General features: G+C 31.7%; 2 protein-coding genes and 1 long non-coding RNA gene across 3 annotated transcripts; 2 read left to right on the top strand and 1 right to left on the bottom strand.

Annotated features, from left to right (window-relative positions):
• On the top strand, positions 1–2,155 carry LOC106416773 (putative ankyrin repeat protein RF_0381). The gene is made up of 3 exons (XM_013857680.3): positions 1–660; positions 789–1,225; positions 1,460–2,155. The coding sequence occupies exons 1-3, from the start codon at positions 228–230 to the stop codon at positions 1,679–1,681; spliced, it is 1,092 nt and encodes a 363-aa protein (XP_013713134.2). The 5' UTR covers positions 1–227; the 3' UTR covers positions 1,682–2,155.
• Positions 2,156–3,059: 904 nt separating this feature from the next.
• LOC106416768 (ankyrin repeat-containing protein At5g02620-like) lies at positions 3,060–7,215 on the top strand. The gene is made up of 3 exons (XM_013857676.3): positions 3,060–3,940; positions 4,069–4,505; positions 4,740–7,215. The coding sequence occupies exons 1-3, from the start codon at positions 3,508–3,510 to the stop codon at positions 5,685–5,687; spliced, it is 1,818 nt and encodes a 605-aa protein (XP_013713130.2). The 5' UTR covers positions 3,060–3,507; the 3' UTR covers positions 5,688–7,215.
• Positions 7,216–7,500: 285 nt separating this feature from the next.
• LOC125586349 lies at positions 7,501–12,993 on the bottom strand. Its single transcript, XR_007322836.1, has 3 exons — positions 12,645–12,993; positions 11,907–12,548; positions 7,501–7,753 (listed from the first exon to the last, which is right to left on the bottom strand). It is a non-coding gene; the product is annotated as an uncharacterized LOC125586349 (long non-coding RNA).
• Between the last annotated feature and the right edge of the window lie 10,798 nt (positions 12,994–23,791).

Raw genomic sequence — 23,791 nt, 5'->3', positions numbered from 1 at the left:
GCTATTGTGGAAATATATTGGCCAGAAAGTCAAGAAAAGTGAAGGTTCAATCAACATCACACCAGAAGCCAAAACTAAATGTCAATTCGAATTTATGTATTTTTGTTATTATAAACGTCAACTCTCTTATAGTCTATGCTAAGTCACAATAAAGAGACATAACCACACTCGGGACCTCCCTCGCTGATTAAACTTTTGCTTTAGCTAGCAAGTGTTCTTCAGGAAAGATGCAGCCCATCTTCAATGCGATCATTCAGAACGACATTCCAGCTTTTCTGGGGTTGGTGGAAGAGAAAGAATCGTGGCTGGAGGAGAGAAACGTGGACCAAGACCACAGCACGGTGTTGCACATGGCTGCGAAGCATGGGCATGGAGAACTTGTCTCCAAGATTATTGAGCTCAAACCTTCCCTCATCTTTTCCCGCAACGCACACGGAAACACACCGTTGCATCTCGCTGCTCTCCTCGGAGACGTGAACACAGTTAGGACGTTGTTAGAGTTTGGATCGGCAATGTGTTCCGCACGGAACAACAACTGCCAAACACCCCTCCATTTAGTTTGCCGCAGCATTTCCACGGAGTCTGCCAGATTATTTGCGGAAAAGACACATTCTGTCAGCCTCGATGAACTCAAATTTTCCATATCAAGTGGATCAACATGTAAGTTTCTTGTGCTCAACATTTTTTGTGATCTAAAAAGCCCTTTTTTTAATTAAAAAAAAAACATTTTTTGTGATCTTTGTATATATAAACTCACTGGCCCACTGTTGTATTCGGACCATTGTCAGTTGTTACAAGGATAGTGCTGGAGAGATTCCCATACCTAGCTAGGGAATTAGCGTGGGTGGTGGAAGACTCGCTAACGACGCTATTGCATCACGCGTGTGATAGAGGAAACCTTGAACTGATAAGTATATTACTAGGGCTCGATCAAGGATTAGAAAAAGCTCGTAACACCAATGGTTTATCGCCTTTGCATCTGGCGGTCCTGAGAGGCCCGGTTGTTGTCCTAGAAGAGTTCCTGGAAAAGGCTCCATTGTCCTTCAGCTCTCTCACGCGATCGAAGGAGACTGTCTTTCATCTCGCTGCACGAAACAAAAACGTAGATGCCTTCATTTTCATGGCAGAGAGACTGAGCATTAGCAACCAAAACCTTATGCGGGAAGTAGATGTTAATGGTAATACGGTCTTACATATCGCGGTTTCCATGTCTTGTGGTGCTCCGGTGAGTAGTTTTCTATGTCGTTGTCAACTTTATAATAAAAGTAAAAATCACCAAATCTTGTTTTAGCTTATATACGCAATCACTGCGGTAGACCAGTCAAACCCTTATTATCATGTTAGCTATACCGAAGAAAATGAAAAACAAAATCAAATTTGCCTCATATATAATTTCTTGTATTCACAAATCTTTTTGGTGGTGTCTGCTCTGACATATTTCTTATTGAACAAATTGTAGCTGCTACGATACATTGTTGGTAAGAAGATAATAGATATCAACTATAAGAACAATATGGGTTTTACAGCTTTCGACCTTCTCCCTCAAGAAGCCGAAGACTTTGAGTTACTATCAACCTTGCTGAGGTTGGATACCAAGCTGGATTCTGATCAGAGCATTGAAGAACAAGGTGAGCACTCTAATCCATACAATAAACGATCTCAAGAAGGCGTTAAATCTTAAGGAGCTGTTCATTTGCTCACCCAGATGGATCATCTGGGTGAAGATGCAAATCGATGTTCGTTTTTTGCATTATAATGCTACATCCAGATGGATCACCCAGCTGAATTTTTAAAAACTCATGTCAAAATTCTCACCCAAATGAAGGTGAGTCTTGATGGTGCATCTGGATGCAGATGCATCTAGTTCAGTCCAAAATGTTAAATGACAAAAATGACCTTTTAAAATCAAAATATTATTTTCAAACCCTAAATTCTATTTTTTGCATATATATTTTTCTGCTATAACCAAAAAATGCATTTTCTCGCAAAAATTGAAAAACACACTTTCCCGCCAAAACCGCAAGATGTGTTTTTCGCAAAAAAACGTAAAACACACATTTCCATAAAACACATTTTTCGGCCAAACCAGTAAAACCACACTTTTCGATCAAAACCGAAAAATCGCATTTTCCCGTCAAAACCGAAAAATTGCATTTTCCCGTCAAAACGAAAAAAACGCATTTTCCCACCAAACACCAAAAAGCATTTTCCGGCCAAAACCGCAAAAAGCATTTTTTCGCCAAAACCGGAAACAATTTTCTTGCCAAAACCGGAAAAACGCAATTTTTCCGTCAAAACCAGAAAAATGCATTTTCTCGACAAAACCGGAAAAACATTTTTTCCGCCAAAACCAGAAAACAGAATTTTCTCGCCAAAACCGGAAAAAAACGCATTTTCCCGCCAAAACCGGAAACATAATTTTTCCGCTAAAACAAAAAAAAAAAAGCATTTTCCCGCCAAAACTGGAAAACAAAATTTTCCCGCCAAAACCGGAAAATATAATTTTCCCGCCAAAACCCATAAAACGCATTTTTTCGCCAAAATCAGGAAAATGTATTTTCCCACCCAAAACCGGAAAAATGTATTTTCTCGTCGAAATCGCAAAAATGCTTTTTCCTCCGAAATCGCGAAAATGTTTTTCCCGCCAAAATCGCGAAAAAAACTTTTCCCGTCAAAAACATTTTTTCCACCAAAACCGCAAAACACACTTTTCCCGTCCAAACCGCAAAACGTATTTTTCCGCCAAACCCATAAAAACGTATTTTTCCGCCAAAACAACGAAAATGCATTTTTTCGCCCAAAAACACATTTTTCTTCAAAAAACTCAAAAATATTTTCCGCCAAAACCGTAAAAATGTTATTTTTCCGCCGAAACGTAAAAAATTATGTTTTAATCATTTTATTAACAAGTCCACCTGGATGTAGATGGAAGTTAAAAAATGAAAAGCAAACGAACATAGTTGCATTCAGATGATTCATCTGGATGAATGGACGAAATGAAGAAACCAACAACACCCAGATGGAGCACCTGGATAAGACATCTAGATGGACCATCTGGATGCATCTTCCAGATGTACAAACGAACAGGACCAAAATGAACATCAATTTGCATCTTCACTCAGATGGATCATCTCGGTGAGCAAACGAAAAGCTCCTTACGATTTCAATTTTAGTTCTGTCACGTCAAAAATGTATGAAGATGAACTATTTTTTCGTGGAAAAGACAAGGAAAGAAAAAAAGAAACAGTGAAATTAACGCGTTTTAGTCTGAAAGCATATGGCTATTGTGGAAATATATTGGCCAGAAAGTCAAGAAAAGTGAAGGTTCAATCAACATCACACCAGAAGCCAAAACTAAATGTCAATTCGAATTTATGTATTTTTGTTATTATAAACGTCAACTCTCTTATAGTCTATGCTAAGTCACAATAAAGAGACATAACCACACTCGGGACCTCCCTCGCTGATTAAACTTTTGCTTTAGCTAGCAAGTGTTCTTCAGGAAAGATGCAGCCCATCTTCAATGCGATCATTCAGAACGACATTCCAGCTTTTCTGGGGTTGGTGGAAGAGAAAGAATCGTGGCTGGAGGAGAGAAACGTGGACCAAGACCACAGCACGGTGTTGCACATGGCTGCGAAGCATGGGCATGGAGAACTTGTCTCCAAGATTATTGAGCTCAAACCTTCCCTCATCTTTTCCCGCAACGCACACGGAAACACACCGTTGCATCTCGCTGCTCTCCTCGGAGACGTGAACACAGTTAGGACGTTGTTAGAGTTTGGATCGGCAATGTGTTCCGCACGGAACAACAACTGCCAAACACCCCTCCATTTAGTTTGCCGCAGCATTTCCACGGAGTCTGCCAGATTATTTGCGGAAAAGACACATTCTGTCAGCCTCGATGAACTCAAATTTTCCATATCAAGTGGATCAACATGTAAGTTTCTTGTGCTCAACATTTTTTGTGATCTAAAAAGCCCTTTTTTTAATTAAAAAAAAAACATTTTTTGTGATCTTTGTATATATAAACTCACTGGCCCACTGTTGTATTCGGACCATTGTCAGTTGTTACAAGGATAGTGCTGGAGAGATTCCCATACCTAGCTAGGGAATTAGCGTGGGTGGTGGAAGACTCGCTAACGACGCTATTGCATCACGCGTGTGATAGAGGAAACCTTGAACTGATAAGTATATTACTAGGGCTCGATCAAGGATTAGAAAAAGCTCGTAACACCAATGGTTTATCGCCTTTGCATCTGGCGGTCCTGAGAGGCCCGGTTGTTGTCCTAGAAGAGTTCCTGGAAAAGGCTCCATTGTCCTTCAGCTCTCTCACGCGATCGAAGGAGACTGTCTTTCATCTCGCTGCACGAAACAAAAACGTAGATGCCTTCATTTTCATGGCAGAGAGACTGAGCATTAGCAACCAAAACCTTATGCGGGAAGTAGATGTTAATGGTAATACGGTCTTACATATCGCGGTTTCCATGTCTTGTGGTGCTCCGGTGAGTAGTTTTCTATGTCGTTGTCAACTTTATAATAAAAGTAAAAATCACCAAATCTTGTTTTAGCTTATATACGCAATCACTGCGGTAGACCAGTCAAACCCTTATTATCATGTTAGCTATACCGAAGAAAATGAAAAACAAAATCAAATTTGCCTCATATATAATTTCTTGTATTCACAAATCTTTTTGGTGGTGTCTGCTCTGACATATTTCTTATTTAATAAATTGTAGCTGCTACGATACATTGTTGGTAAGAAGATAATAGATATCAACTACAGGAACAAGATGGGTTTTGCAGCTTTCCACCTTCTCCCTCAAGATGCCGAAGACTTTGAGTTATTATCAACCTTGCTGAGGTTGGATACCAAGCTGGATTCTGATCAGAGCATTGAAGAACAAGGTGAGCACTCTAATCCATACAATAAACGATCTCAAGAAGGCGTTAAATCTTTAGATATCCCTGGAAGCTCAAAAGAGAACGAGGTAATACGGTTGCTTAGGTTAATCGAAACGAACACATCTAAGATAGCACATATTAAACGAAACAATAAAGAGGCAGTTGAAAGAGGTCGTAGAAGCTTGGAACGTGAGATGCATATAGAAGCATTACAAAATGCAAGAAATACGATTGCTATAGTGGCAGTTCTGATTGCTTCAGTTTCTTATGCGGGTGGGATTAACCCTCCGGGCGGCGTCTACGAAGATGGGCCATGGAGAGGGAAATCGATGGCAGGCAACACGGCAGCGTTTAAAGTCTTTGCAATATGCAACAACATCGCGCTGTTCACTTCATTGTGCATCGTTATTCTTCTCGTTAGCATTATACCTTACAAGAGGAAACCCTTGAAGAGATTACTGGTGGCCACGCACAGGATGATGTGGGTTTCTGTAGGGTTCATGGCAACGGCTTATGTTGCAGCGTCTTGGGTGACCATACCACATTTTCATCAAACAAGATGGTTATTTCCCGCCATTGTTTCCGTTGCTGGTGGATCTTTGGTGGTACTCTTTTCCTATCTTGGAGTTGAGACCATTGGTCATTGGTTTAAAAAGATGAACCGTGTAAGAGATATACCTCCCATTGCAAGTACCAGCCCAGATCATCCCAAAGTGTCTTCCTTTGCAAGGACCAACTCTGATTTAGCTGCCTCCGAACTCTCAGGCTATTTCACCTATTGAATCTATGGGAACTTCCCACTACCTATTGAATCTTAGATTTCCTTATTGCTTTAGAGACATATGTATGTGTATAAATATCAGTGTTTTGAAACCAACCCAGACAATGAACCAGACAACTTATTGGGTCACCGGGTTATTGGGTCGACCGCGGACAAACTTCAGGTTGATAAAATAAATCAATTTTGTTATATAGTAATATATTAGTTATTGGAAAATATAAGAAATGTTTTATGTGTTAAAAAAACATTTGAAAAAATACTTAACTTCAGTTTTCTTTATATTTATTTTCATTTCACATACAAAATATCAAAAAAATAGACTATTTAACAATTTTGAAACAACTTAAGAGATATGACATAAAATAAAAATATATCAAGACTTAATTTCTATAAGTATTAAAATCGCTAATGTGAATAATAAAATTTAAATTTAAATCCAAAATAAGCCAAAATAAAATAAAATTGTAATAAATTAAAGATAACAAAAATAAAATGATGCTAAATCACATCAACTAGATTTATTAATACATTCATAATCCACATGATCATATATATGATATTTTAATTTTTGAAGAAAACTAAAAACTTAACTTTTTAATTAGAATACAAAACAGATTCTAATAATGTAACTGAAAATTCAAGAAAAAATAATTTAAAGTTACATATTGGTTCAACCAATGGTTCAACCGGTAGCCGAGTTTCGGGTTTAAATGGGTTTTGGTGGGTTTTAGCCGGTTTTTAAATAATGATTTTTTTTAAAACCCAAACCGGATTACATATCGGGTCACCAGGTTTACCGGTTCGACCGCCTCGGATTTCAAAACACTAATAAATATAATACCACTAGGTGTTTTGTCCGAACATGCATTCATAATCGTCTTACAAATATTGATTAGTTTATATCTTATTAATTCAAATGTTCTCAAAAAGTTTAAATCAAACATAAAAGTATTTATATATGACAAAGTTTTTCATCAAATATATATATATGCTTATTATTGAGTCGAAATTTTTAAAACACTCACATGTTAAAAATATTTTTATACAAATGTTTTATCTAACTATTATTTAATTATAAAAAAATTAATCTAAATTTTTAAGTTCTATAATAAAAATGTTATTTTCAAATAACAAAAATATATATATAAGAATAATCTTATTTTTTTTAAATTTTGATTTACAGTAAATAATTAATTTCACCAATGTTTTGAAATAGTTGAGCAAATCTCTTATGTTTTAAAATATTCAATTTTTTTTTCTTTGCAAGTTTGTTTTTTGTATGTTTCTCATACGACATGTAATCGAGTATTGCTTTAGTATCGATAGAACATAAACACGAGTTTTTGTGGTAACACATATAAGCAAAATTTACAATTGTTAGAAAACGTATTTTTTAAAATAAGAAATTATATATGCTATCGATGAGCTTATATTAACAAAATCTAAAAATTTATAACCTTTTTGATACCAAAGTTATAGATATAATCCTTTCATGACATATAATAGAAGAATTTATTTATATAAATTAATAAGATAATATCAAATAGTTGTGTAGATGCTAATTATTATATTTTTCTTAAAACAAACTGTCTGTTATCTAATATATAAATATTTTAATAATTATTTATTAAAATCATTGACTCACCTAAAATCAAATTAAAATTTTTATATAATAATAACTATGATAATATCAAATATTTGTATGGCTGAATTGTAGTTATCATGTTTCTAAAACTGTTTATTTTTAAAATTTATAAATAAAAATTTTATAAAAATTATTATTGACTAAACCTAAAAGTATAGAGAATATGACAAATCAACAAAATCAATTCTTAAATAACAGTATATAAATAATAGTAAAGATCGGGTCAATGAATAATACAAGAAACAAATTATGATATACGAATTTTCATAGTATCAGAATCACACTTTAGAATTCGCTATCAATTTTCTTTTTCGATCTTCGACCTCACTATTTCTCCCTTTGATCAAGTACGATGGTGGCGAACCTTCCCATTGCGACAATGACCTCGAATTGATGAATGATCTCTGCCTATGATTTAACAGCTGGTGACAATTCCAGTGCGGTTATTTCTCAGCCATTCTTAAAGGGCATAAATTATGATTAATGGACTCAAAACCTAGATGTAGCTTTGAAGATTGGATGGCTAATAATCACATGTCGGTCACATGGATTAATCTGACCATCCAACCCAAGCTACCTTCCAATTATCTTTCATAAGGAAAAATCCACTAGTAAAAAATGGGTTATGGTGATGACTGTTTCTATTAGTTTTTGGTTTTAATTTTTGGTTTTTAGATTTTGGTTTTAGATTTTGGTTTTTGGTTTTTGGTTTTTAACTTTTAGTTTTGGTTTTTAATTTTCAGCTTTTGGTTTTTGGTTTTTTGGTTTTTGGTTTTTTGGTTTTTAGTTTTGATGTATTCTTATTTTTTCATAAAATAAGCAATACATTATTTTAAAATAATAAAAAATAGAAATAAAATACTTTAAAATTATCATTAAAATTTATCAAAACATAGTGGTTGTTATTTAAAATAAAAACATTACCATGTTTTAAATTATTTTATTTTGAAGTATTATACTTAAATATAATTAATAAACTATCTATAAATTACATAAAATATTTTTTTGTTTTTTTAGAACTTCAACGGCTATTTTTTTCAAATTAATATAAATATTGTATTAATAAAATATTTTAAATTTTATATTTTCTAGTTGTTTTTAGTGTGTATAATAATTATGAAAATTATTCAATAATTTTATTTATAGATATTAATAACTAATTGGCTACAACTAATACTAAAATTATTTGCTTTAGTTTTTGGTTTTTGTTTTTGCAAAAACCATTTTTCATCCAATCAAGTTTTTGTTTTTAGTTTTTGTTTATGTGGAAACCATTTGATTTGCCAATCAAGATATCTAAGAAATAGATTTTCTAAAATTTAGGGAAACTAGTTTTTGGAAAGTTTAACCAATTTATGAAGAAAAACCAAAAACCAACTTTTGTGAGTTTTGAAAAGGAAAAACGAATTTTGATTTTTTTTTGGTAGAAACTATAACTTTTAATTAGTTAATAATTAATAAATAATATTTTCATAAAGATAAATAATCATACAATATTTTGGTACATTAGCTATAATTTAAACAATAATGTGATATATTTGTGTTTCATATCTGTAAAATAAATTTATATATTTTATAAATAATATTAATTAATTTTAAAACTTAGTTACTATATATAAAATAATTGAATAATTTTAATAATTACTAGTCACACTAAAATAACCAAAATTATAGAAACATAATTTGTTTTATTAATACAATATATTGTATTAGTCATGAAAAATAAAATAAAAAGCCATTCAATTTTAAGAAAATATAAATAATTTATATGAGAAATTTATAATTAGTTTCAAAATTTTAAGTATTTTTATTTTTGTATAATTTATAATATTTATATAAGAAAAACTATTGCTATTTAAGTTTTTAAAATTAAAAATAATTTATACAAGAAAAATTTCTAAGTAGTTTCAAACATTTAAATATTTTTATTTTTTTTGGAATTTATATAAATTTTATGATAAATATTTTATTACATTATATTTTTATAATAGTATAATAATGAAAATATTTTATTGTATTTTATTTTAAAATAATTATCACAATATTTTGATAATTTTAATTGTAAATCTAAATATTTATTTATATTTTATTGTATTATTTTAAAGTAATGTATTAATTAATTTTTGAAAAAAAGAATACAGCAAAACCAAAAACCAAAATCAAAATCTAAAACCCAAAAACCAAAAACCAAAAATCAAAATCTAAAAACCAAAACTAAAATCTAAAACCAAAAACTAAAACTAAAAACTACTGAAACAATCATCACATTTATATTGAAAACCCACAAAAGTTGGTTTTTAGCTTTTCTTCATAAATTGGTTAAAATTTTGAAAAACTAGTTTCCCTAAATTTTAGGGAATCTATTTGTTAAAAAACTTGATTGGCAAGTGAAATAGTTTTTACAAAAACAAAAACTAAAAGCTAAAACTTGATTGGATAAAAAAATGGTTTTTACAAAAGCAAAAACCAAAAACTAAAACAAAAACTACAAACAATCAACCTCTGAGTAATGCAGAAGATAAATCAAGAGACAAAATAGATACAAGCAACCAGCTATTGCTTTATTAGAAATCGTCTAAACAATCTATTGCAAGACTTGATTATCAGCTTTACAAAGTCTGTTAACACTCTAACAACAGGTACTGAAAGATTCCTAAATACCCAAACTTATCTCTCTGTCGTCAGTACTTCAGCATCTGCTTCAGCACGACCCAAGAACACTCCTAAGGGTCTTATGGAATACACACGACCCCATAGCTCTTTTATAGTGAAGTGATCTCCACGTTCCTGAAACCCTAGCCTCCAAGGAATATGGATATGGACAACTTTCATATCAATAAGTACACTTTCCTTTTCTTGAAATGCACTTATTCCTCAAGGCATAAATTTGCTTCCCAAGTTTATCTCTTGCCTTTTCTCCACGGTATAAACTTGTCACGCCAGCTCCGCATCTTGCGTCCACATGGTCTCTACCACTCTGCATGCCTCTTGGTTCACTCTCTGACACACATTGCCTCAACAATTACTTCAACGACTACGTCAAGACATAAACCCTCAGTTTATCCTTCTCCATCTCAGCATATCTTATATCTACATGGTAACCCACCACTCTGAATACTTTATGTAGTAACGACTAATGCATCCAGCATCAGTGACTTCGTCGCCTAGTTAATCATGAATTCGTCGCCTAGTTAATCACGAAAGACTATTGACATCTACAAGCTTCGCTTGCATCTTCGTTAATCGTATCATAGACTTTTTTTTTATTTTGCCAAACTAATTGTCATTTTGCGGACTTCTTAAAGCTTCATTTGCTTGTGGTAACCTCGAATAAGTTCGTAACTGGCGGCGGTAATGCTATCGACGTGTCACTGTGTGACTTGCTAATACTCTAATAATTTTACCATATAGCTATTATTTTCACTAGGTTGGAAATAACACCCTAATTCGGGACTTCTTAAAGCTTCAGATCATAATGCCAAAAGTATAAACATATGTGCATATTTTTGTGACACCCCGATTTACATAATAAAATGTTACGATAAATAAATAGCTCTGATACCAAAATGTGACACCCGTCACTTTCGAAATATAATAAATAGATAAAAGCGGAAATAAAATAATAATAATAATTTCCACCATAATATAAAAGTCAATACACTACCAAAAGGCCTAAAAACCCAACATCGATAACATCTGAAATATAAAATACGACATAAACCGAAAGTCTGAAATAGGAATAACATAAACGATAAAAGTCCAAAGGCCTAAAGGCCCGATAAAGATAAAAGCGGTAAAAGCGATAGAAGCCCAAAAGCCCAATAGCACCGGTCCGATAATCACTCCTGCTCGTCGGTCTCACCTGAAAGGGGGGAAGAAGGAGGGGTGAGCAACAGGGGAGTTGCCCAGCGAGGTATGAGATGCTAAACCGCAAACCACAGACTGAGTTCATAGCACTACTAAAATGTAGGCCTAGCTCTAGCATGAAACAAACACGGTGCCTATTACACCACACATAACAATCAATATTCGGCTAGAGGACTAGCCGTTACAACTCATGCGCTTATAGTACATAGCTACTCTCTGCACCACGCATCTCCTCATAGGGATATATACATATACTCGAAGCGTCGCTAGTACAGTCTGTCTCTGTACCCCCGCCCATCGTAGCGTCGAATGCAAACGTCTCTGCACCACGCCCCAAACAGTAGCGTCGAAGCTCAAACGTCTCTGAACTCACGCCCCAAACAGTAGCGTCGAAGCTCAAACGTCTCTGAACTCACGCCCATACCACACCGTAGCGTCGAAGCTCAGACATCTCTGAACTCACACCCTCATCACATAGTCCCTACTCATAACTATGTATATACATATATATAGCAGTTCTTAGCATCAATCATTTCACACAATCGTTGAATCCTCTATTATCCTAATTCCAGTTAACAATCAATATCAATAATGAACAAGCAAGACTCTCAAATAGACTCGATTCACAAAGACGGATCATGTTTCGAAACTAAACTTTCCATAATGGTAGTACTAAACTAGCTCGGGATTTAACGGAGTAGCCCTCACCTTAGCAATGAATAGAAGTGGTATATATGAACTCCAGCTGCTCAAATGGACTCCAAATCTGAAATCAGATCGAAATTTCGAGTCGGAACGCCTTTCGAACGATCAAAAAACGGAACTGGTCAAGGTTTGCGGAAAAGTCAATCCGGTGGTCAAAGTCAACCCGGTCAAGCTTTGACCAGAAATCGATTTGACTAAACCGACCGGTTTACCCTAACCGAACCGAAATCAATTTAAACCGATTAAACCAGTGAAACCACCGGTTTGACCAAGTCACCGAGTTGACTCACCGGGTCGACTCGGCCGAGTTGGCGAGTCGCCGGCGAGTCACCGGTGTCGGTCACCGGCGGTGACGGCGGAGATGCGGCGGCGGCTACGGCGGTCCGGCGGCGGAGCTGCGGCGGAGGACGGTGATCCGGCGGCGGAGCTGCGGCGGAGGACGGTGGTCCGGCGGCGGAGCTGCGGCGGAGGACGGTGGTCCGGCGGCGGAGCTGCGGCGGAGGACGGTGGTCCGGCGGCGGCGCGTGTACCTCAAGCGCGCGCAGTGGCGAAACTTCTGGAGGCGCGTGCGGCTTCGTCCGGGCTCCGATTGAAGCGTGGTTGGTGTCTACGGCTTCGTCTCGACGAGAGGAACACGATGGTGGTCTTGAATGCACGAGATGATCAATGGTTAGGAAGTTATGGGCGATTTACTAAACGGAAACGAAACTGAGCTTAAGGAATGCGGTTTCCGGCGGTTACCTAGGGTGTTTATCGGTGGTGGCAAGCTGAACGTGATCACGGCGCACGGTTGCTCCGGCGACGAGCTCAGGTGAGCTTTCTCTCTTCTTCTTCTTCTCTCTCTCTCTTTCTCTCTCTCTCTCTTTCTTGAGTTTTATAGAAATTTGAGATGGTGGAGATGGTGGAGATAGTGGAGATGGTGGGAGTGGTGGGTCATTACAATTTTATACAACTAACAGAAACAAAAATCAAGTTTTAAACAAAATAGCATGTTTTTTAAATAATATTTCACATTTTTTGTTATCAACAATGTCACATTATCTTCTAAAACGCACAAATAGAATTTTCAAGAAAAAAGAAAATTCCATAAAAAATCCAACTAAAAAGTCATTAAGTTTTTTTCTCACTTTAATACAATTTTAAAAAATGTATTCATTTTATATTCAAAATATGCTTTTTAAATCAAAAAATATTCAAATGAAAACTTTGAAAAAATTTTAAAATTCAAAATAAAATTTTAAAATTCATAATTTTGTTGTAAGTCTTAAGGAGTAAGAGTAAATAAATTGTGGAAAATGTGAAAAAATTATAATATTTGTTTTTATTTGTTTTATGAAGTTTAAAAATAATTTATTTATTTTATTCGGAATTAAATTTTATAAAATTTAAAATTTACCCAACAATTAATGATTTTTATTTTAGAACTTAAAAGAAAATTTGAAATTTTTGACTATTTTTATTTAAAATTTTAATTTTTAAAAAAAATTGTTTGAAACTTATTAATACTTTTTATTAAAATCAGCATAAGTCGATTATTAAAATGAGTTTGTTTTTAAAAGTAAATGTATTGAACTAAACAAAATAGTTAGTTTGGGTATTAAGCCGGATAGAAAAAGATTTAGATATTAAAAAAATTAACAAAATTTAGTTAGCATATTTTTATGAAATTTTCTATAAAAACGCACAATCATACATCTCCTTGTCACCTAGTATATTGTCAATAAATATCTCAAAAGACTAATTAGTTTAGTTAACCCACGACAAAAATATAGTTTAATTAAACCCACTTGTGTATCTGTCCCACTTGGTGGCATATTCTGTCTCTATCGGATGCTCCTCTCAACCATTGGAATATGGAAACCACAATTAGTTTAAAATGTTATGTCTAAGACCATCTGCGAAAACAATTTCAAAACTTCAAATATGAAGTTTAGGATGTTCCAAAACCAATTTTTAAATTTTAAATTTTAAATTTTTGTACAGTGAAACTTCATGTTTAAATTTTACGGTACAAAATTTCATATTTCAAACTTTTTACTTTAAACTCATTTTACAATTATTTATTTTTAAAATAATCTTACTAATTTTTATAGTTATCATTTTAGTCATAATTATTTTTATTTTATCCAAAACACATATATATTAATTACAGTGGAGAGAAATATTATACAAAACCATATTACAATACCCATTTAATACAAATTATAAAGCAAAAATACAGAAAAGTTCATTATATGAGAACAAAATTACTACATCAGGTAACACAAGTACAAGATTTTAACAATTTTTAGCGTGTAATTTGCGAATAAAAATAAAAAGATTTAGTTATTATTTCGAAGTGCATGTAATATGCTATTAAAATGTATTATCTTACTAATTAATGATGTGTATAATATTTTTATTATATATTTTATTGCTAAATAGATGTTTTACGATTTTGTTAATTATTATCAATAAAAAAGATCCCTTATATATTAATTGAGGAACATTTGAAAAGATGTAACCTCAATTTTGTATTAATTAAAAGAGGCCCCAATGCATAGGTGGCACTCAATTAGGTAGTCAATTACATTCAATTGAAAAATAAGTAGGTCCACATTCGATTTTTATATGTTGTTAGATACATAAGTTGGTCAAACTATATGATATAATGATATGATATGATATTTTCTTTCCTTAAATAAAACCTACGGAATTACCATAAATGACTAATATATATATGACAATTAATGAGTTTAATAATAAAGATTTGATAACAATGTATATCTCCTCCATCATTTTTTTGTTTAATTTTATATTATTAAAATAAATTAAACAATCAAATTAGCTATAAAAATAAAATTTAGATTTTTTCGTATATGTTATATTTTGAATTTTTAAAAACGACAATAAATGACTAAAACTATTAAAATTATTATGTTAAAAATTAATGATCAATTGGTTTAACATTTTTATTATAAGAAGATACACATGATTTTAAAACCATATGAGTAAAAAATATCATTTAATAATAAAATAAATATATATATATATATATTAAACACTATATACCATAAGATTACATAAATATTTTAATATTAAAACTTTCAATGAATTTTCAAGAACATTTATAAATTATAAACTTATTAAAGATTTCAGATTGAAAATTTTGTTATCGATGATTTAAATATTTTGTTATAAAACGATATGAATGATCATAGAACTGTATGATTATAAATTCTTATTTAATAAATAACTATACAAAATATACTATTCCTAGAAAAATAGGTTGGTCCATCTTAACTTATATTGCACTTTTTATTAAACTAACTATCGAATTGATAAATAACGTACCAAAAAATATTTTGCACTTTCCTTAAATAAAAGCTACGAAATTACCTAATATGATTAACGTATATGTGAAAATTAATTATAATGAATAATAAATATTTGATAACAATTTTTGTATCTTAGTTCTTTTTTTAATTTTATATTATTAAAATATATTTAAAAATCACATTAAATATATAATAAAAACATTTATAATTTTTCTTATATGTTATATTTTGAATTTTTCAAAACGTCTATAAATTATTAGAAATTTGAATATCCTCACTCTGAAAATTTTGTGATCAATAGATTATTTTTTTTGTCATAATAAGTTACAAATGATCATAAAATTGTATTAATATGAACTTTTATTTAATATTATAAGAAGATACACATTATTTTAAAACCATATGAATAAAAAATATCATTTAATAATTAAACATATATATTTATATATATATATATATATATAGATTATACTATATACCATAAGATTACATAAATATTTTAATATTAAAACTTTCAATGAATTTTCAAAAACATTTATAAATTATAAACTTATTAAAGATTTCACATTGAAATTTTTGTTATCGATTATTTAAATATTCAGTTATAAAATGATATGAATGATCATAGAACTGTATGATTATAAATTCTCATTTAATAAATGACTATATAAAATATACTATTCTTAGAAAAATAGGTTGGTCCATCTTGACTTACATTATATTTTTTATTAAACTAACTATCTAATCCCTTATATATTAATTGAGGAACATTTGAAAAGATGTAACCTCAATTTTGTATTAATTAAAAGAGGCCCCAATGCATAGGTGGCACTCAATTAGGTAGTCAATTACATTCAATTGAAAAATAAGTAGGTCCACATTCAATTTTTATATGTTGTTAGATACATAAGTTGGTCAAACTATATGATATAATGATATGATATGATATTTTCTTTCCTTAAATAAAACCTACGGAATTACCATAAATGACTAATATATATATGACAATTAATGAGTTTAATAATAAAGATTTGATAACAATGTATATCTCCTCCATCATTTTTTGTTTAATTTTATATTATTAAAATAAATTAAACAATCAAATTAGCTATAAAAATAAAATTTAGATTTTTTCGTATATGTTATATTTTGAATTTTTAAAAACGACAATAAATGACTAAAACTATTAAAATTATTATGTTAAAAATTAATGATCAATGGTTTAACATTTTTATTATAAGAAGATACACATGATTTAAAAACCATATGAGTAAAAAATATCATTTAATAATAAAATAAAATATATATATATATATTAAACACTATATACCATAAGATTACATAAATATTTTAATATTAAAACTTTCAATGAATTTTCAAGAACATTTATAAATTATAAACTTATTAAAGATTTCAGATTGAAAATTTTGTTATCGATGATTTAAATATTTTGTTATAAAACGATATGAACGATCATAGAACCGTATGATTATAAATTCTTATTTAATAAATAACTATACAAAATATACTATTCCTAGAAAAATAGGTTGGTCCATCTTAACTTATATTACACTTTTTATTAAACTAACTATCGAATTGATAAATAACGTACCAAAAAATATTTTGCACTTTCCTTAAATAAAAGCTACGAAATTACCTAATATGATTAACGTATATGTGAAAATTAATTATAATGAATAATAAATATTTGATAACAATTTTTGTATCTTAGTTCTTTTTTTAATTTTATATTATTAAAATATATTTAAAAATCACATTAAATATATAATAAAAACATTTATAATTTTTCTTATATGTTATATTTTGAATTTTTCAAAACGTCTATAAATTATTAGAAATTTGAAGATCCCCACTCTGAAAATTTTGTGATCAATAGATTATTTTTTTTGTCATAATAAGTTACAAATGATCATAAAATTGTATTAATATGAACTTTTATTTAATATTATAAGAAGATACACATTATTTTAAAACCATATGAGTAAAAAATATCATTTAATAATAAAACATATATATTTATATATATATATATAGATTATACTATATACCATAAGATTACATAAATATTTTAATATTAAAACTTTCAATGAATTTTCAAAAACATTTATAAATTATAAACTTATTAAAGATTTCACATTGAAATTTTGTTATCGATTATTTAAATATTCAGTTATAAAATGATATGAATGATCATAGAACTGTATGATTATAAATTCTCATTTAATAAATGACTATATAAAATATACTATTCTTAGAAAAATAGGTTGGTCCATCTTGACTTACATTATATTTTTTATTAAACTAACTATCTAATTGATAAATAATCTACCAAAATTTTTTTTGCACTTTCCTTAATTAGAAGCTACGAAATTACCTAATATGATTAACGTATATATGAAAATTAATTATTATGAATAATAAATATTTGATAACAATTTTGGTATCTTAGTTCTTTTTTTAATTTTATATTGTTGAAAGATATTAAAAAATCACATTAAATATATAATAAAAACATTTATATTTTTTCTTATATGTTATATTTGAATTTTTCAAAATGTCTATATATTATTAGAAATTTGAATATTCCTACTCTGAAAATTTTGTGATCAATAGATTATTTTTTTGTTATAATAAGTTACAAATGATCATAAAATATAACGCATATGAATTTTTATTTAATAAATATTCAAACTAAATAATATATATATATAAACACTAATGATTTAAAGCAACAAGATTGGCTGATCAATTTAGTCGTCCAGTTGAAATCTTTCAAAAGTATGTGAAAGACTAAAGTCAAAGTAAATATTGATTTAGAATAGTAGTTATATTTTACTAACCAAATACCGAAAAAACCGAATCGAACCGAATGAAGCCAAACTATTGTTTCATTCTCCAAAATATAATAAAAATAATAACTTAATCCCGCGCAAGGCGCGGATCTTATCCTAGTTATAGTGTAAAATGATAGACTTTTAAAGTTATGTTTAAAATTGTTCTTTTTGAAGAAAACCACCCCTACACTTCAAATTTGAAATTTTGTCATCTTCGAAAATGAATTTGCTTTTGGAGATTCTTTAAAACATATATATTCTATTAAAACCAAAGTTTTTAAACCCGACCCGGACACTGAACCGGACGACTTACTGGGTTGCTGGGTCACTGGATCGACCGCAAGTGAACCGTGAGTTAATAAATAAATTAATTTTATTATATAATAATATATCAGATATGTAAATAAAAATATAGAAACTAAAGTTTAATATTCTGTAAATGTTTTTTAAGAAAGTAAAATAATAGTTTGGATATGTATATATTTTATATTTAAAAACATTTAGAAAATACTTAACTTTAGTTTCTATATTTTTATTTATATAGCTGATATATTATTATATAATAAAAATAGTTTAAACTATTTAAACTTTTCTCTAACAAGGTAAGATGTATGACATCTAAAAAAATCAAGTCATAAAATTTATAAATATTTAAAAGTGTAATGTGAATAATAAATTAAACTTCAAATACAAAATAAACCAAATGTAAAAGATCATTGTAATAAATTGTCAATAACAAAATAAACTAACACCAAATCACATCAACTAATTTTGGTTCTCTCTACCATCGTCATTTCATTTTCTTCAGGTGGCATAGTAAAATCTTCATCAAAATCTAAAAATTACAAATATAAAATTGAAAAGGGAAAACCTAACTTTTTTTTTTAATCATCACCTAATTTCTTAATTGAAAATTTATAATATAAAACATAATTAAAAACTAAAAAAAGAAGTTAAAGTTATTTATGGGTTCAACCGGTGGTTCAACCGGTATCGGGTTCCGGGTTTTACTGGGTTTTTATGGGTTTTTGCGGGTTTCTAAATATTGGGTTTTTCACAAAACTCAAACCGGATTTTTTCTGGGTCACCGGGTTTACCGGTTCAACCACAGGTCCGAGTCGGGTTTTAAAACACTGATTAAAACTGAAGTACGGTTAGTGCTTAACTTTGATTTTTCTTTAATATTTACCATCTTATGCCATCTATCTATGATAATAAAATTGGCTTTTCTCTCTTCTCGGTCTTTCACATCAGCAAGTAGATGAGGGCATTTTCTGCCATGTGGCACCTAAAAAAATTCAGCGAAGCTAGCTTTTTCATTCTCAAAATCAAGCTGAAGAACGTATGGGCTCTATCATTTGGGCTTTTATTTGGACCTAAGCATGAATTCATCTCAAATGGGTCAGATCTCATTCTTCGCGTAGGCTACGTTGTTGTTGTGACGATCGATGTTCACCCCATCTCCTCACGATAGTCGCCGGCGTAACAGTTTAGGTCAGCATTCAATCAAAGTAATTAACTTTCTCATTAACGCCATTGATACACACCTTCCACTACGTAGATGTCAATACAACCCATATTTCCTTCATGATTTTGATTGTACAGATATAAATAATGGAGTTTGTTTCGTTGATATGCATCACTTTCTCCCTCTCAATCATTCTAATTCTTAGAGAACTACCATCCAGCGATGGCAACCTACTCCTCCTGATCGCCGATTTGAAAGCCGACGAAGCTTCGTTTGTTTAGGTTTTGGGAGACCTTAATGTGACTTGCCCCTCGACAAGAAGAGCAGCTCTATCGATTAAAGCAGATCCAAAACACACATAATCGACGGAGAAAAAGACATGAGAGATCTAAGATTCACCTTATCGGGGAGGTACTTGAGGAGGCGGTGAGGTAAACAAAAGCACTAGAGCCACTCACATAACAACCCTACTTCAAATTCAAATTACAAGAGATACGACCGACGGGAAACTGGAGACCAGCTTTGACCGACATGGAAACACTATTCTTTCTCCTGCACCTCTCGCCGGCTTCGCTGCTGTGGTGGCTTCATCGGAACCAAACTGATTCTTAACCCGTGTTCTAAAACTCCATTGCGTGACCTCGGCGGCTGAGGATACATAATCGGAGCTACGGCATGGCGAGTTTGAGCTAATCGGTAACATTAGGCTGTGAGACGATCAGCGTTGGTTGCGATTGTTTCAGTGTTGGATAGCCTGATAATGAAGAAGATGACCACGTGCTTTCAAAGATTTTTTGGGGTTTTAATTTGTTATCTTAGTGGTCCATTAACAATAATTTTAGAAGCCCAAATCAATAATTAATGAAATTGTATATATATTTAATTTAAATGTCCACATAACTTTTCTATAGCATCTTTTTAATATAAACTTTATATCACTTAATTTATTGTTTGCTGATTTTTATGAAGAAACTTATCTAAAAATACATTTAATCATTGAAAATTTACTTTTCCAGTACTTAATACTTTTTTTTGTCAACCAGTACTTAATACATTTAATCATTCAAAAATTACTTTTCCAGTACTTCCTAATTTACATCTAATTATTTACGTATATCCGTAATCTCAAACACAAGTACTTTTAGTTTTTGGTTTTATGACGGTTGACGATTTGCTTAATATGAGAACTCAGAAACGTATTATAAAGTTAACCGATGATGGACGGATGTATTAATTCACTAAACGTGGGGGGAGTCAGAAAGAAAGGAAACATATAAAACACTCGAGTAATCCCAGCTGTAGGATTAATCCCCCACACTAAAGAAGCATTATCTTTAGTTAATTAACCCAAAAAAGCAATATATCTAAATCACCATTGATACGTTTTACTTATATTCAATTACAAAGATTAAAAGTATCAGAAGTTGATCAAGGAATAGAGTTTGAAATATTCAATTGTAACATTCTAGGCTCCATGACAAAAGTATAAGAACATATATTTTTGAGAACTACATGATGACGCTCTCGAAGCTGACGTCGATGATGATGACACTTGAAGCAACATCAGCGTTAACAAGGTATAAGAACGTATCTTTTTGACAACCACACGATGACTCTTAAACCCTAAACCCTAAACCTTCGCTCACGTTTTCTTTGGCAGCAACCCAAAGCCTCATTTAGTAGCTTCAGCTTCTCGACGGCTCGACGTCCCTACCTCAAGATAGAACTGAGAGCAAAAACAAACGACCCTGAAAAAGCATTTAATTTTAGAAAAAAATATTATGCTTTTACAAACACTCATGCATAGAATATGGTTTGTAAAGAAGAGAGAATATTGAAAAAAAATATTATAATATAAAGTGTAGTCATTACTTTAGAGAGATTTTTATTCTTTACTTTTCCATGTATCATTTTTCTGCAGCTTAAAAGGATGTTGTTGACGTGATCGTTGCGTTTCATTGTCTCTAACCGCTGGCGCCTGGTCTTTGGATCTGCGTATCCTTTTCTTCCAAAGACAGAATCTGCTGTATGTTCTGCGTTGCTTCACCAATATATCTGTTTTTGGCTATACAAATCACTGACATTCCGCGCGTAACGCGGACAAACCACTAGTTAGACATAAAACACAGTAGTTTTGTAACATTCCTAAACAAGACTAATTAAATTTACAGATTTAACCTTAAATAAATGTTATTTTAATAAAGTCATCAAACATTCCTAAACAAACCATATGTTACATAGTTGTCTTCTTTTCGATCACTCGGTTCATCATGTACTCTTCTTCTCAATCTATGATTTTTTTTATTATACCTGAAAGAATCATATACATCCAACATATCGTGTGTACTTTCTCTTCTATATATTCTACACCTGTCAAAATAATGATTTACATAGCATAATAACCATAATCTGAGTTATTTAATACGTCGTTTAAAATATAAGAAATAAATCATATGCTTAAAACAATACATTATGTAATGTATTATAAAATAACTTAGTTTCAGATTACTGTTTTCATATACTTTATTAGACAACCGGATTTGAATTTCATAAATGTTACAAATAAATTAAAGTTTTTTCCTGAATTTACACGAAACTAATAAGAATAAACAGAATCTAATTATATAAAAAGATGTTTGCTCCCTCCTCCTTGAGCCACCTAAGCATTCAGCTAGGAAAGTCAAGCTTCCTAGAGTTGACACATGTCCAAAGATCGTGAAACTCACCGTTTCATTTGTTTCTTGTGACATTTCGTTTGGACATTGTGTTTATTTTACAGTGGGGCTAGCAAAATTATATTGATGTAAGCCCAAAAAGAACTATCCAAATCACATTCTTCTTCTTGCGATAAGCTATCTTCATCTTCCTCATTACTATGTCGTTTCAAACTCGGCATTGTCTTCAATCCGTTTGATTATCATTGCTTTGATGCATAGACACTAAAAAGAAGCCCCTTCTGAAACCCTGATCTCGCCTCAAAAATTATGGACTCTGTATCATGCTTTGATTAAACTAACAAATCCACCTTCCGAGATTGACCCACCATCGCAGATCGCATACAATTGCCGAGGAATTGATCTTCTTTTTTTTGTTAAGAGAGAGATCTGTGCTTGAAAAAAAAAACTTTATCTTCCTCGCTCTGTCATTTATAAGAACCCAGAAGACACGAGAATGTGTTTTTTTTTTATAATAAGGAGCTTAAATGGGAGAAGAAGAACAGAAACATGGGATTACCTCACCTCTCTGGCACTGTTAAGAGATGCAGCATGGTTAGTAACAGGTGATTTCAATATCACATGCAATTCTGAAAAACAAGGAGGGAAAGAAAGATCAGAAGCCTCCTTCTCAGATTTCAGAACTTTCCTTTCAGAAGGGGATCTCTATGACCTTCAGCACAGTGGTGAATGTTTGTCTTGGAAAGGAAAGAGGGGAACGCACGAAGTTAAATGCAGATTAGACAGGGCGCTATCTAATAGCTCCTGGGCAGAGCTTTACCCCTCAGGCAGGTGCGAGTACCTGCGTTTTGACAGTTCAGACCACAGACCCATCATCACTTTTTTTGAGCCACTGAGGAATGGTATTTTTAGATATGATAGACGGCAAAGTAAAAACCCGGAGGTGGCGAAGTTAGTAAAGGAGACATGGCACCAGTACACCCAGCTCAAAGTCAAACAAAAAATTGACAGGTGCAGAACAGCCATCATTAACTGGTCAAAACAGCAGAGGGAATGCAACAGAGCTTATACAGAACAACTCAAGCGAGGGATTGAAGAACAAACAATCTCTCTACACCCGGACTGGGATCTGCTAGAAAAGATGAAGAAATAGTTACTAATAGCTTACAAGAATGAGGAGGACTACTGGAAACAACGTAGTCGACAGCTATGGCTCCACCTTGGGGGTAAAAACACGGGTTTTTTCCACGCTTCTACAAAGAGGAGAAAAGCTATTAATAAATTCGCTGTGCTAGAAAATGAGGAAGGAACAGAGGTGTATAAAGAAGAGGACATAGCTGCAACGATTGTAAGATATTTCCAAAAACTATTCACACCTAAGGAGATGAACCTGGAACAAGTAAAAGAGATCATTGAAGAAGCTATCAGCCCCCGAGTAACTTTGGAGCAGAATGAAACACTCACGAAGATACCTGATGCAGAGGAGATAAGGGAGGCACTCTTCTCCATCCATCCAGAGAAAGCCCCAGGCCCTGATGGTTTCTCTGCGTGCTTTTTCCAATCAAACTGGGAA

Source organism: Brassica napus, chromosome C4, assembly GCF_020379485.1.
Source record: "Brassica napus cultivar Da-Ae chromosome C4, Da-Ae, whole genome shotgun sequence".
Classification (NCBI taxonomy): Eukaryota; Viridiplantae; Streptophyta; class Magnoliopsida; order Brassicales; family Brassicaceae; genus Brassica; species Brassica napus.
The sequence above is the reverse complement of the archived record's forward strand: the minus strand, read 5'-3'. Positions and strand labels throughout refer to the sequence as shown.

What these genes read in the sequence shown, in the direction of transcription:
- LOC106416768 (XM_013857676.3), top strand. Translation starts at nt 3,508, where the DNA reads ATGCAGCCCATCTTCAATGCGATCATTCAGAACGACATTCCAGCTTTT. An exon ending in CATATCAAGTGGATCAACAT is followed by an intron (nt 3,941 to 4,068) that starts GTAAGTTTCTTG and finishes GACCATTGTCAG; the next exon opens with TTGTTACAAGGATAGTGCTG. An exon ending in CCATGTCTTGTGGTGCTCCG is followed by an intron (nt 4,506 to 4,739) that starts GTGAGTAGTTTT and finishes AATAAATTGTAG; the next exon opens with CTGCTACGATACATTGTTGG.
- LOC106416773 (XM_013857680.3), top strand. Translation starts at nt 228, where the DNA reads ATGCAGCCCATCTTCAATGCGATCATTCAGAACGACATTCCAGCTTTT. An exon ending in CATATCAAGTGGATCAACAT is followed by an intron (nt 661 to 788) that starts GTAAGTTTCTTG and finishes GACCATTGTCAG; the next exon opens with TTGTTACAAGGATAGTGCTG. An exon ending in CCATGTCTTGTGGTGCTCCG is followed by an intron (nt 1,226 to 1,459) that starts GTGAGTAGTTTT and finishes AACAAATTGTAG; the next exon opens with CTGCTACGATACATTGTTGG.